Genomic DNA, 12,215 nt, shown 5'->3' on the forward strand with positions numbered 1-12,215 from the left:
GCCTGCCACCAGCACCCACATTAATTCTCCTGAGGGTCCCTCGAGAGCCTGGAGGGGGCTCTCCCCCTGCCCACCCACCAACCTGCGAGCTCAGCCAGATGAACAGCAGGGACCCCTCACCGCCCCTTTCTCTCTTTAGCTGGACCAACCCCTTGCCTGAAAGCCCTGTCTCAGTGCTGCCCCCCGCCCCCATCTCCTGCCCACTGGAGAAGGGTTTCCGAGGGCGGGCTCCACATCTTACCGTGGACCTTGGCTCCAGGAAAGGCTCCCAGAGCCCACCGTCCTCCCCATCGAGCCTGGGGTCCTCCCGGCCTATGGGCGCCGAGCCCCACTTGGGCTTGCTGAGCCCTGGCTTGGGCAGGGCTCCTGATGGGGAGCCTGATGGGGCTGGAGGGGTGAAGACGGCACAGCCCACACCACTCACCTCCTGGGCCTACTTGGTCCCCGCTGGACCCTCTGGGGGTGTCCTCCCCACCCCCCAGCTGAAGAAGCCTCTCCTGGATGAGGGAGGGGCCAGGTGGAGCCTCCGCAGTGAACGCCACAGGGCACAGCGACACCCACCCCAGCAGGCCCGGAAGGCCCCATCGCTCGACCAGAAACCACGTCGCGGCCGAGGCGGAGGCACCCTTCCCGGGCTGCTTGCAGAGGTGGCGCCAGGCCGTCAAGGAGAGCTGGGCAGAGCAGATGACTTCTCAACCACGGCCTCGCCAGCCCTGACGGGGAGGCCCAACCCAGCAGGAGTGACGGACCCGCTCCCTGAGCCCAACGCCAAACAAGCAAGACGGAACCAACCAGGGGCTAAAAAGGTGCAACAAAGTGTGAGCTGGACCCTGCCAGCCCCAGCCGGGCGGAAGAGGCGGCTCTGCCCACACCTGCACTCTGCACCTGGCGGCACCCCCATCCCGCATCTGACTCCCCAGAGGCGGCGTTTTGGGGGAGAGCAGCGGGCCCGCCTCCCAACAGGCCCCCACTCGGGACACGCAGCCAGAGTGCCCGGATCAGCTGGGTTGAGAGGCCCAGCTGCCCCACGCGGCCCACAGCCGCCGACGTCTACCCTCCTCAGCTCCCCCTTTACAGGACTTGGGCAGAGGGCGGGCAAAGAGCAGGGAGAACGGAGGTGTCCGTGAGACGAGAAGGGCTGGGCTGGAGTCGAGGGACAAAGCACGGGCCCCACCGCACCCTGGGCCTGGGGGCTGCACGGCTCCGGGAAGCAGCTCCCAGCAGCACCGATGGCTGGCGAGGGAGGCGGCACACTTCCACCGAGCTGTCCTGGCAAGAAGCCTGGCCCCCAGAGAAGGTCAGGTTTATCTCGGGAGCGAAAGGACAGGCCTGGGAAATCAAGCTTTCCTGGCTTTTGGTGCCAAAGAGCAGCCAGCAAGCGGAGCAGCCGGGCCCGGCACACACACCGCGAGGCCCTACGTCCACCAGACTCCAGACGACCCTGCCCCAGAGAGGACGGAGAGACAGGCGCCAACAGGACAGCCTCCTCCCCAGCCTTCCTGGGAAGCAGGTGCTCCAACCGTCAGGACCCCGAGTGGCAGCTCCAAGCACTCAGGGAGGCCAGAAGGAACAGAGGACGGACAGACCCCCAGAGAGGGGGCCTCAGCTAGAGACCTGATCCCACTCACGAGAGAAGGGCCTGAGGAGAGAGGCCGCTGGATGCAGGGGCCACTCAGAGCTGCTTCTAAACATCACACAGCCTGTTCACACACTGTACATCCTTTTGTGTTCGTTACTGTTAATTACAGTGGAACCCTCCTGTAATTAACTGTACGACAGAATAGCTCAATGAAGAGTACGGAGACCAGCCCCTACCCTGGGAGACCTGCGTATAATTCACGGCTGTCATCGCTCGCGCGCCGATGTTTCCTTATAATAACATTCTAGTGGTAAGATAATTAGATTATTTCACTGCCTCCTGCATTCTGCTGCCCCAAGCCCCTCCCCCACTGAGAATTTCACCAACTACAGTTGTTCCTCCCAGGAAACATGCACATTTTGAACTCAGCTGATCACGGGCTGTCTGCCACCTCCTCTTCGAACCTGGCCTGCCACCCCGACTTCCAACAGCACTGCACTACTGCCCCGGGCCCCACGGTGCAAGGGCTGCCCGCCCAGCAGGGGGCGGGGGGGCTCCCACTGCCTCTAGCCCAGCCGCCTTCACGCGTTCTGCCTTAGTTACATCACAGCCCCTGCCCCCCACCCCAGCCCGGGGCTTGGCCCACTTTCCTTCCACCTCCAGGCTCCGCCTCTGGGCCACCCTGGGGGGCTCAGGGAGGGCCTGCAGCAAGCCTGGCTAGAGCGCTCCCTCCTGGGCCCCAGCCCTGCACCAGTGGGGTGGGCCCAGCCCTGCCGCACCCTCCTCCTCCCTTGCTCCGCTTGCCTGCCTGCCCTAGGTCTAAGGAACGTCCCAGAGAGGCAGGGAGAAGGAGGCAGTGCCCATCGGACCTCTGGGCCGCCAGGAGAGGCCCATCCAGGGAGAAGAAAGAAAATGGCTGAGCCCAGTGTCCCACAAAGCGACTCTGCGAACGCCCGGCCAGCCAGATGAGGGCACTGGCCTTGGGGCTGCGATCTAACCCAATCGCCAGAAGACGGCTGCCCAGCACCAGCCCCCTCCTCCCATAGGCTGGGGTCTGTTCCACCGCCGGTGTGGGATCCGTGGCCCAGGATCCGCGGTCGGGCCCAGTACCGGTCTCCCTCTCCCGCCCCTGGAGGAGTGCAGTGTCGCAGACATCCTGACAGGTTGGGAGAAGAGAGGCGCTGTCCAGCCCTCTGAGTGGCCCGGGCACTCTCCCACTCCCACCGTGGAGGGAGGTCCCGGCCTGGCCAAAGTGGCCCGGTCCCTGCAGGACGCGCATGGCGGCCTCGCTGCTCGCCGGCCGCGGGAGTTGGGGGTCGCGGCCGGGGTCGCGCGGCCCGGGGCGCAGCTGCTCGGGCAGCACGCCTATTAGCGCGGCCGCGGCAGACGGCAGATGGGCGCCCGCTCGGCCCCCTCCTCCCGCGGCACAATGGGCCCGGTCGCTCGGGCGCACAATGCGGCGGGGGCCGCGCACCTGCAGCCTGCAGCCGGGCCGAGGGGCGCTGGCCGGGCCAGTGCGCCGCCGTCCGCGCCGAGTGTCCTTGGGCCGCGCCCGGCCGACCGCAGCCGCGCGGCCTGCGGGGCTCCGCGGCGAGACCGGGCCCCCGGCCTCCCATTGTTCGCGGCCGCGGGCCGGAGACGTGGGCCGGGCCTGCAGCACCCCGCTCCGGGCGGCCTCCTTCCCGGGCCCCAACTCGGCGCGCCGGCGCCAGCCTCCCCGGCGGCGGGCCTGTGCGCCCCCGGCCCTCCCGGTCCCCCGGCGCCCCCGGCCCGCATCGGTGTTCCCGGCCCTCTGGGCCTTCCGTGTGCACTGTCTCCCCGGCCCCGGCCCCCGCCGGCCCGCACGCACCTGTCTGCCCCTTGCCCAGCGTCTTCTCCAGCCGGTAGGGCCCCACATACTGCGCGTGCTGCGCCCCGCTGCCGTCCTTCCCCGTCGATGTCATCGCTCCCGGGCCCGGCGCCGGCGAGGTGGGCGCCCCGGGCGGGCGGCGGCAGGGAGGGGCCGCGTCCGTGCGCGTCCGTCAGTCCGCTGGGCCGGGTCGGCGGCGCCCGGCGGGCCGCGCTCGCTCAGCGCCCCACGCGCCTCCCCCGCGCCGCCGCCCCCCGCGCCTGCGCCCGCTCTGCTGCGGCCGGCCCGCGCTGCCTCCGCCTCTCCGAGACGACCGGGCGGGCGGGGACACAAGGCTTCCGCCGCCGCCGCCGCCGCCGAGGCCCGCGCCCCGCGCCCCGCGCCCCGCGCCTCGCGCCCCCCGCGCACGCCCGTCAGTCCGTCAGCGGTCGCGCAGCCGAGCCGCCGAGCTGAGCCGAGCTGCCGAGCCGAGCCGAGCCGAGCCGAGCCGATCCGCCGAGCCCAGCCGAGCTGCCGAGCCGAACCCGTACGAGCGCAGCCGGATGCAGCGGCGGCAGCGAGTGGCTCTCGCGCCTGCCAATCAGCGGCACTGGCCAATCAGCGGCGCCTTCTGCAGGCCCCGCTCCCCGCCTCGCTCCGCCCCGCCGCGGAGAGCGCTCCTGGGAGCTGGTCTCCGGGAGGCGAGGCCGGGGTGGGGTCCGGGCGAGGCCCGGGCTGGGTTGGGGCCTGGGCGTCTCGAGCCCTTCGCCCGCCACCCACCGCCCTTAGTCCCCCGACCCCGCCCGGATGCCGAGCTGCGGCGGCCCTCTCTTAAAGTGCCTCCCGGGATGGTGCAGGCGGCGGGCCGTGGGGGTGGGCAGTCAGCTGCCCCGGCTCCCGGCGCCGTCCCTCTTGGCCGCGACCACCGGGGTGGAAAGGAGTTACGAGCCCCTCCCCACCCCCATCCGGGGGCGGCGGCGCTGCGTGGCTCTTGGCCCAGACGTGACCTTGTGCGTCCCAAGGCCGTGCCCGGGTTGCTGCCCTCCTCCGCTCTGTTTTCCCGGGTACACCACTGTGACCAGCACAGCGGGGTCAGGAACTCAACCCAGGCCACACAGCAGGCCTTTGTGCCAGCCCACCTTCTTCCTCGGTTGGGCCGAGGGTGCACCGGCACCGACGCCTCGAGGGCTCGACGCCTCGAGGGCTCGGGAGAGGCGTCTGCAGTGGAGCCAGACCTGGAGGACCCCTGTTCCTTGCGGAAAACACGTGCTGCCTAAGCCAGTGCCACAGAGGTGGTGGGAGAAGAGATGTGAGGGCCGGGAGCAGGGAGCCCCGAACCCTGCACGTGAGGGTCCCACGCCCTTTGAGCCGCTGGGTGCCCTGCCCTGGCTCGGATCTGCCACCAAGTCCTGGGTGGCCGAGTTTCACCTGAAGTTTTTCTGCGGCTCCCAGGGCTCCACAGCTAGCCCTCACTCCCGTCAGGCTAATCCTCTGCTCCTGCCCGCCCTGGGGGGAGGGCTGAGAGAACTCTGGAAACTCGCAGGTCTTCCCAGCACCCCTCCTGGAAGGGCCTGTTTGCATTTCTTTCTCCCCTGTCTGAACTCAGAACACCTGTCTGCTCCACGCGGCCCTTGCAGGTCCCCCCTTGCTTCCCACGCGTTTCTTAAAAGGTTGCAGATCAAGAGTCTTTAGGTGCCTCCAAAGGTGTGCAGTGCAAGTCGGGAACACTGCCGCAGACAGCGCCAGGCTTCAGGGGGGTGGTGCAGTTTAAACTGGATATAAGAAGAGTTTGGGACCTTGGACTAGAGAAATTTTCCAGGGGCTAAAGGCAGACTGGGAGTCGTCAGGTCAAGGGTGGGCAAGAGATGGGCTAGGGCCGTGGGCAAGCAGAGGAGGGATGGCATCCCGGTACCTGGAGGAGGGGCACCTGCCAGGGAAGGAACATGCCCCTGGCCTCCTCATCTTCCTCTGCTGGAGCTGTGCCTGCCACAGTCACCTGGGCCTCCCCAGCCTGCAGGACTTACCAGACGCATCATTCTTGTGCCCTCAGCAGCACTGGCCCAGCTGACCATTCTTTTTTTTTTTTTTTAAATAAATTTATTTATTTATTTATTTTTGGCTGCATTGGGTCTTCATTGCTGCGCACAGGCTTTCTTTAGTTGTGGCGAGCGGGGGCTACTCTTTGTTGTGGTGCTCAGGCTTCTCATTGCAGTGGCTTCTCTTTGTTGTGGAGTATGGGCTCTAAGCATGAGGGCTTCAGTAGTTGTGGCTCACGGGCTCTAGAGCGCAGGCTCAGTAGTTGTGGCACGTGGGCTTAGTTGCTCCGCAGCATGTCGGACCTTCCCGGACCAGGGCTCAGCCCATGTCCCCTGCATTGGCAGGTAGATACTTAACCACTGCACCACCAGAGAAGTCCCAGCTGACCATTCTTATCTGGATACTCTTGGGCTAAAATTCCTGGCTTTCAAGATTCCCACGTCCCCACCCCCACCTCACCCTGTGCTCCTGGGGTCTTCTTCCCTCTCTGGCCACTTCTCGCTTCTCTGTGTCCGTGCAGCCCATACCCAGCATCATTTCTCAGGGCTCCGTGGGGGACCCCTCTACTGGCCTCTCCATGTTCTCCAGGTGACCACATCCACTCCCATCTCATCCCTGAATCACCACTGCCAGCCCCCCTCACTCCAGGGCTGTGGGGCAGGCTCCCTCCTGCACTCCTCCTGGTATCCGTTGCACAAACTCTCAAACTTAGTGCATGCACAACAGAATAGCTCATCTTCCCATCTTTGTGGGGGTCAAGAGCACAACCCCTCGTGGTCAGGCTTCCATCTGCCTGCTCCAGTGCTGGCCTTGGTGCAGAGAATGTCAAGGTGGGAGGCCTCGCTGGAGGATTACAGGAGACCCTTAAAGGAGAAATAACACGGCCACTACAGAAGTGCTTTCAGAACACGGAGGAGGAGGGAGCACCCGCTAACTCTTCACGGGAGTCCATCTTAACCCTGGTACCAAATCCAGGTAAGGAAATGACATGAAAAGGAAATTAAAGTCCAATATACTTCATGAGCCCAGAAAAAAATCCTTAGCAGAATATTAGCAAGTTGATTCCAGCAATATATTAAAAGGATAATACATATGACCAAGAAGGGCTCATTCCAAGAATGTAAAGTTCCTTTAACATTTCAAAATTGATTGATGTAATTCACAATGTGATTGGTCCGAAACAGAAAAACCACACAATCATTTCAATAGATGCCCCCAAAGAAAGCATGACAAAATTCACCCATTTATGGTTTAAACACACACATGTACAACACACACACATAAACATGTCAGTAAACTAGGACTAAAAGGGAGCGCCTTCAGTTGATAAAGGGGACCTTCAAAAACCCACAGTGACATCGTACTTGATGGTGAAAGACTGAGTGGGAACGAGGCAAAAGCATCTACTATCACCACTTTACTAGAGAACCCAGCCTATGTAATAAGGCAAGGAAAACAAGTTATACCTTATATTTTTATATGATTGGAAAGGAAAAATGGAAACAATCTTGATCCACAGATGACATTTTTGTCTGCAGAAAATCCTAAACTACAAAATACTCGTAAAACTAACAAGTGAGTTCGGCAAAGTCACAGGATACAAAGCCAAAATATAAAAATCCTATCTCTGTGTCCTAACAATGGATAATTAGAATTTGAAATTACAAGCACAATACAATTTATAAATAGAATTGAAGAACATGAATTACTTAGAGGTAAATTTAACAAAATATGTGTGAGATATGTACCCAGAAAACTATAAAATACCACTGAGAGACTAAAAAAGACCTAAGTAAATGGAGAGTCATACTGTGTTCGTTACCAAACCAAACTTGGGTCCACTCACCCCAATGTGCAGCAAAGCCAATCTACTAACACTGGGTTGTGGTGAAGAAAAGTGCAGTTTATTGCAGGGCCAACGAAGGAGAATGGGCAGCTTCTGTTCAAAAGACCCAAACTCCCCCACGGCTTTCAGGGAAGGGTCTTTAAAGACACTGTGAAGGAGAGGGTCAGAGGGTGGGTGACCAGCTTTTGCATAATTCTCTGATTGGTTGATGGTGATGTTTCAGGAATCTCAATCATCAACTTTCCTGTTCCAGCTGATCTGGGGTCTCTGTGCTGGTGGTCAGCATGCAGTTAACTTGTTCCACCTGGTGAAGGTTTCAGTATCTGCAAAACAACTCAAGGATACGGCTCAGGATGTTATCTATAGCCCTTGAGAAGGAAACTCGACTTAGCTTTATGGCTAAACTACTATTATTTTGTCTTGCTTGACCACTTTCCTACGTTTCTGCATTTTCTCACTTCTCTGATTAAATTTGCTCTTCAGAACATGGGGAAGGCCTAGAAGGCTGAAGCCTCTCTGCAAACAAGAGGTGTGGGACTTAGAGGGGGTCTGTCCCTGAAGCCCCTGCAGGGCCCTGCTCGGTTTCACGTTCATGGATTCCAAGACTGAATATTGTTAAGATGTTGATTCTCCCCAAATTGATCTATAGGTTCAATGCGATTTCAAGCAAAACCACCCAGTTTTTAAAAAGACATTGACAAGCTGATGCTAAAATTTATAAAGAAATGCAAAAGGCAAAGGAAATTCCAAACAATGATAAGGAAGAAGGAAGTTGGGAGACTTATACCACCTTATTTCAAGACTTAAAAAGGTACAGCAGTCAAGACAGAACAGTGTTGGCTTAAAGATAGGCACATAAATCAAAGAATGAGGCTAGAGTTCAGAAATCAATCCTTGCATTTATGACAATAGGTTTTCAACAAAGGTGCAGAGGTCATTTAATGGAGAAAGGACAGTCATTTCAGCAAAAGGTACTGAAATAATGAGACATCATATATTAATACAGAACCTCAAAGCTTACGTTATCTCTAAATATCAACTAGATTAATATTTATTAACCAACAATAATACAGGCATAAATGTAAAAACTATAAATGTGAACCTACTAGAAGAAAACAGGAGAAAATCTTTGTGTCCTTGAGTTATGCAAAGATTTTTCTACGTAAGATGTGAAAAGCACAAACCATAAAATTTTTAAAATAATAATTGGGTCTCATCAAAATTAAAAAATGTTTGCTTTGGGGACTTCCCTGGTGGTGCAGTGGTTAAGAATCCATCTTGCAATGCAGGGGACGCCAGTTCGATCCCTGGTCAGGGATCTAAGATCCCACATGCCGCGGGGCAACTAAGCCCATGTGCCACAACTAGAGAGAAGCCCGCGCACCACAGCAAAGAGCCCACACACTGCAACTAAGACCCGATGCAGCCAATAAATAAATATTTTTTTAATCTGTGCTTCAAAAGACACTGTAAAGAAAATGAAAAGCCACAAATTGGGAGAAAATATTTGCAAAACACATCCTCAATAACAGATTTGTATCTTGAGTACATAAAGAACTCTTGCAACTCAATAAGAAGAAAACTTGATTTAAAACTCGGGCAAAACACTTCAACCAAGAAGAGAAATGGATGGCAAATAAGCACCTGGAAAAAAAATGGCCAAAGAGATTAGTCATGTGATCCAGGAAAAGTAAAACCACAACTACAGACCTATTAAAACAACTAAAACTCCCAACGCTGACAACACCTACTGGAGAGAATTTGGAGCGCCTGGAGCTCTCGCATGTCGCTGACGGGAATGTAAACATACGCCACTTTGGAAATCAGTTTGGCAATAATCTACAAAGTTCAACATACACTTACCACACAATCCAACAATCCCACTCGTAGGTATTTCCCCCCCAAAATGAAGACTTAGTCTACATGAACCAGCATACCAGTGTTCATAGCAGCTTCATTTGTAATAGCCAAAAAGCGGAAGCAACACAAGTGTCCTCCAGTGGGTGACTGGCTGGACAAGCTGTGGTCCATCCACACAGTGGACAACTGCTCCACAGTAAATAGGGTGCCCGTCAGGACTCAGGTGAACCTCAGAAACATCACGCAGAGAATCTGGTCTCAAGAAATAGTGTCTTGTGTGATTTTATGTATGGCGTTTTAGAAGAGGCAAGACTGCAGTTACAGAAAGCAGACTGGGGTTGCCAGGTGCGGGCTGGGGGAAGGAGATTGCCGGAAAATGGTGGAGGGAGCCTTGCGGGGTGCTGGAAACGCTCTAGGGCCCAATTGTGGTTACGCCACAGTGCTTTTGTCAACCTCATCGAACTACAGGTCGATTTTTTTTTAAATAAATTTATTTATTTATTTATTTTTATTTTTGGCTGTGTTGGGTCTTCGTTGCTGTGCGCGTGCTTTCTCTAGTTGCTGCGAGCGGGGGCTACTCTTCGTTGCGGTGGGTGGGCTGCTCATTGCGGTGGCTTCTCTTGTTGCAGAGCACAGGCTCTAGGCACGTGGGCTTCAGCAATTGTGGCACGTGGGCTCAGTAGTTGTGGCACACGGGCTCTAGAGTGCAGGCTCAGTAGTTGTGGCACACAGGTTTCGTTGCTCTGCTCCATGTGGGATCTTCCTGGACCAGGGCTCGAACCCGTGTCCCCTGCATTGGCCGGCGGATTATTAACCACTGTGCCGCCAGGGAAGCCCTACAGGTCGATTTTACTGCATGTGATTTTTACTTTAGTAAAGCTGACCGGCACAAATGGGATCCGCCCTGCGGGGCCAAGGTCCAGGTGGGGAGAGAAAGCCCATGACCTCTGCCCATTTTCAGCACCCCCCGGCTGTGGGCATGTGAGAAGGAGAGGGCTTCCTGGAGTAGGCGGGCTTGGGCTGCTTGAGGACCTGAGTGCACAGCAGAGACGGCAAGGATTGTCGTCCCAACTCCACTGCAGCCTAAAGGTTCCTTGAGGCAGGGCCGATGCTGCGGGTTCCCAGCTCCCACAGCCCCAAGCAAGGGCCCTCAGGAGGACGAGCTGGAAAGAGAAGGCTCGCTCGGCCCCCGTGAGACACACAGGGCAGCGAACAGCTGTGGCCACAGGTTGGGGTTGGGGCACAGGCCACAGCAGCTCCGCCAGGAGGCACTCTAGGTGCCATGCGGTGCGTCTGGCCGGGCTGTCACTGCTGCAGGGGTGCGCTCTCCCCCTCCCACCGTCCTGCCCGCTGGCATCCCCAGGCCCAGGGACACCGGCCCTGGCTCCAGGACTCCAGCACTTGTTTCCTGAGGCTAAGGGCAGACAGCGTCATCATTCATTCATTCATTCATTCCACATTGCCTGGGGTTCATGGCCACAGTGTGGCAGCCCCTTCCCCAGATGCTGACCCTCTGCCCTGGAGAGAGAATCACACAAATAAATGATTACAAAACCTGGGTGGGGGACTTCCCTTGTGGTCCAGTGCTAAGACTCTGTGCTCCCAATGCACGGGGCCCGGGTTCAATCCTTGGTCAGGGAACTAGATCCCACGTGCTGCAACTAAAAGATCCCGTATGCCACAACGAAGATCCCGTGTGCCGCAACTAAGACATGGCACAGCCAAATAAATAAATGTGAAAAAAAGAAAAAAAAATGATGTGGGTGGACCGCATAAGTGAGCTGGGGAGACATTCACAGCCCTGAGTCACCCCCATGGAGGTAAGTGATGTTGGGTGTGAGCGAGGCCCCCCAAGGAAGGTGTGCAGCTCTGAAGACAGGCCAGAGGGACACAGAGACATGGCACGGTAGGCGGGCCTACAGAGGAGATGGAGGACAAGCCATGGACCCAGGATGGGAGGGGCGGGAGGAGGGGCGGGAGGAAGGGCGGCAACAGGAGGAGTCTGCAGCTGAGCTTTGGAGGGAGGGGTGTGGAGGGAGGGGTGGGACCAATGTGTTCTAAAGGCTCTGTTGGGAAAATGAGGCTAACGTGACTCAATTACCAAGGAATGTGTGTTCATTGAGAGCATTTCAGAGCACAAGTGTTGTGCTTCTTTCGTTAAATTTATTCGTAAGTATTTTATTCTTTATGATGTTATTATAAATGTAAGTGTTTTCTTAATTTCATTTTCAGATTGCTCTTGCTAGCATATAGAAACACACATGGTTTTTTGCATCGCATCCTGCAAATTTGCTAAACTTATTAGTTCTGGTAGTTTTTAGTAGATCCCTTAAGTTTCCTATATTCAAGCTCATGCCATCTGCATATAGAGACAGCTTTACTTCTTCCTTTCCAATCTGGATGCCTTTATTTCTTTTTCTTGCCTTATTACCCTGTCCAGAACCTCCAGGACAGTGTTGAATAGAAGTGGTGATGGGCAGACATCCTTGTCCTGTTCCTGATGATGTCAGGAGGAAAGCACCTAGTCTTCTGTTGTTAATATGGTGTGAGCTATGGGTTTTTTGTAAATGCCCTTCATCAAGTGGTAGAAGTTCACTTCGATTCCTAATTTGTTAACTGTTTTTAATCATGCAAGGGTATCAGATTTGGCCAAATGCTTTTGCCAAGTCTACTGAGATGATGTGGCTTTTTAAAAGCCAGTTGATGTGGTGTATTACATTAATTGATTTTCGAGCACTAAACCAACTTTGTGTTCCTGGGATCAATACGACTTGGTCATGGTACATAATGTTGGTGGATTCAGTCTGCTAACATTTTGTTGAGGATTTTTGTGTCTATATTCATAAAGTAATTGGTCGGTAGTTTTCTTTTCTTGTGATGTCTTTGTCTGGTTTTGCTATCAGGGTGGTTCTGGCCTCATAGAATGAGTTGGGAAGAGTTCCCCCCTCTTCTTGGAAGGGTTTGTGAAGGATTGGTATTAATTCTTCCTTAGTGTTTGGTCGGATTCACCAGAGAAGCCATCTGGGCGAGGGTTTGTCCTTGTGGGAATCTAAATTATTAATTCA

General features: G+C 56.1%; 1 protein-coding gene across 16 annotated transcripts in view; it reads right to left on the minus strand.

Moving 5' to 3' along the window:
* Positions 1-3,639, minus strand: part of BRSK2 (BR serine/threonine kinase 2) — a 64,397-nt gene extending 60,758 nt beyond the window's left edge. For all 16 annotated transcript variants that reach the window (XR_009520452.1, XR_009520451.1, XR_009520448.1 and 13 more), the window contains exon 1: positions 3,429-3,639. Coding sequence is in view for 11 of the 16 variants with exons in the window: in XM_060019531.1 (XP_059875514.1) it covers positions 3,429-3,522 (94 nt within the window). In the remaining 5 variants the exon portion in view is untranslated. The remainder of the gene's footprint in view (positions 1-3,428) is intronic.
* Between the last annotated feature and the right edge of the window lie 8,576 nt (positions 3,640-12,215).

Source organism: Delphinus delphis, chromosome 8 (assembly GCF_949987515.2).
Source record: "Delphinus delphis chromosome 8, mDelDel1.2, whole genome shotgun sequence".
Taxonomy (NCBI): Eukaryota; Metazoa; Chordata; class Mammalia; order Artiodactyla; family Delphinidae; genus Delphinus; species Delphinus delphis.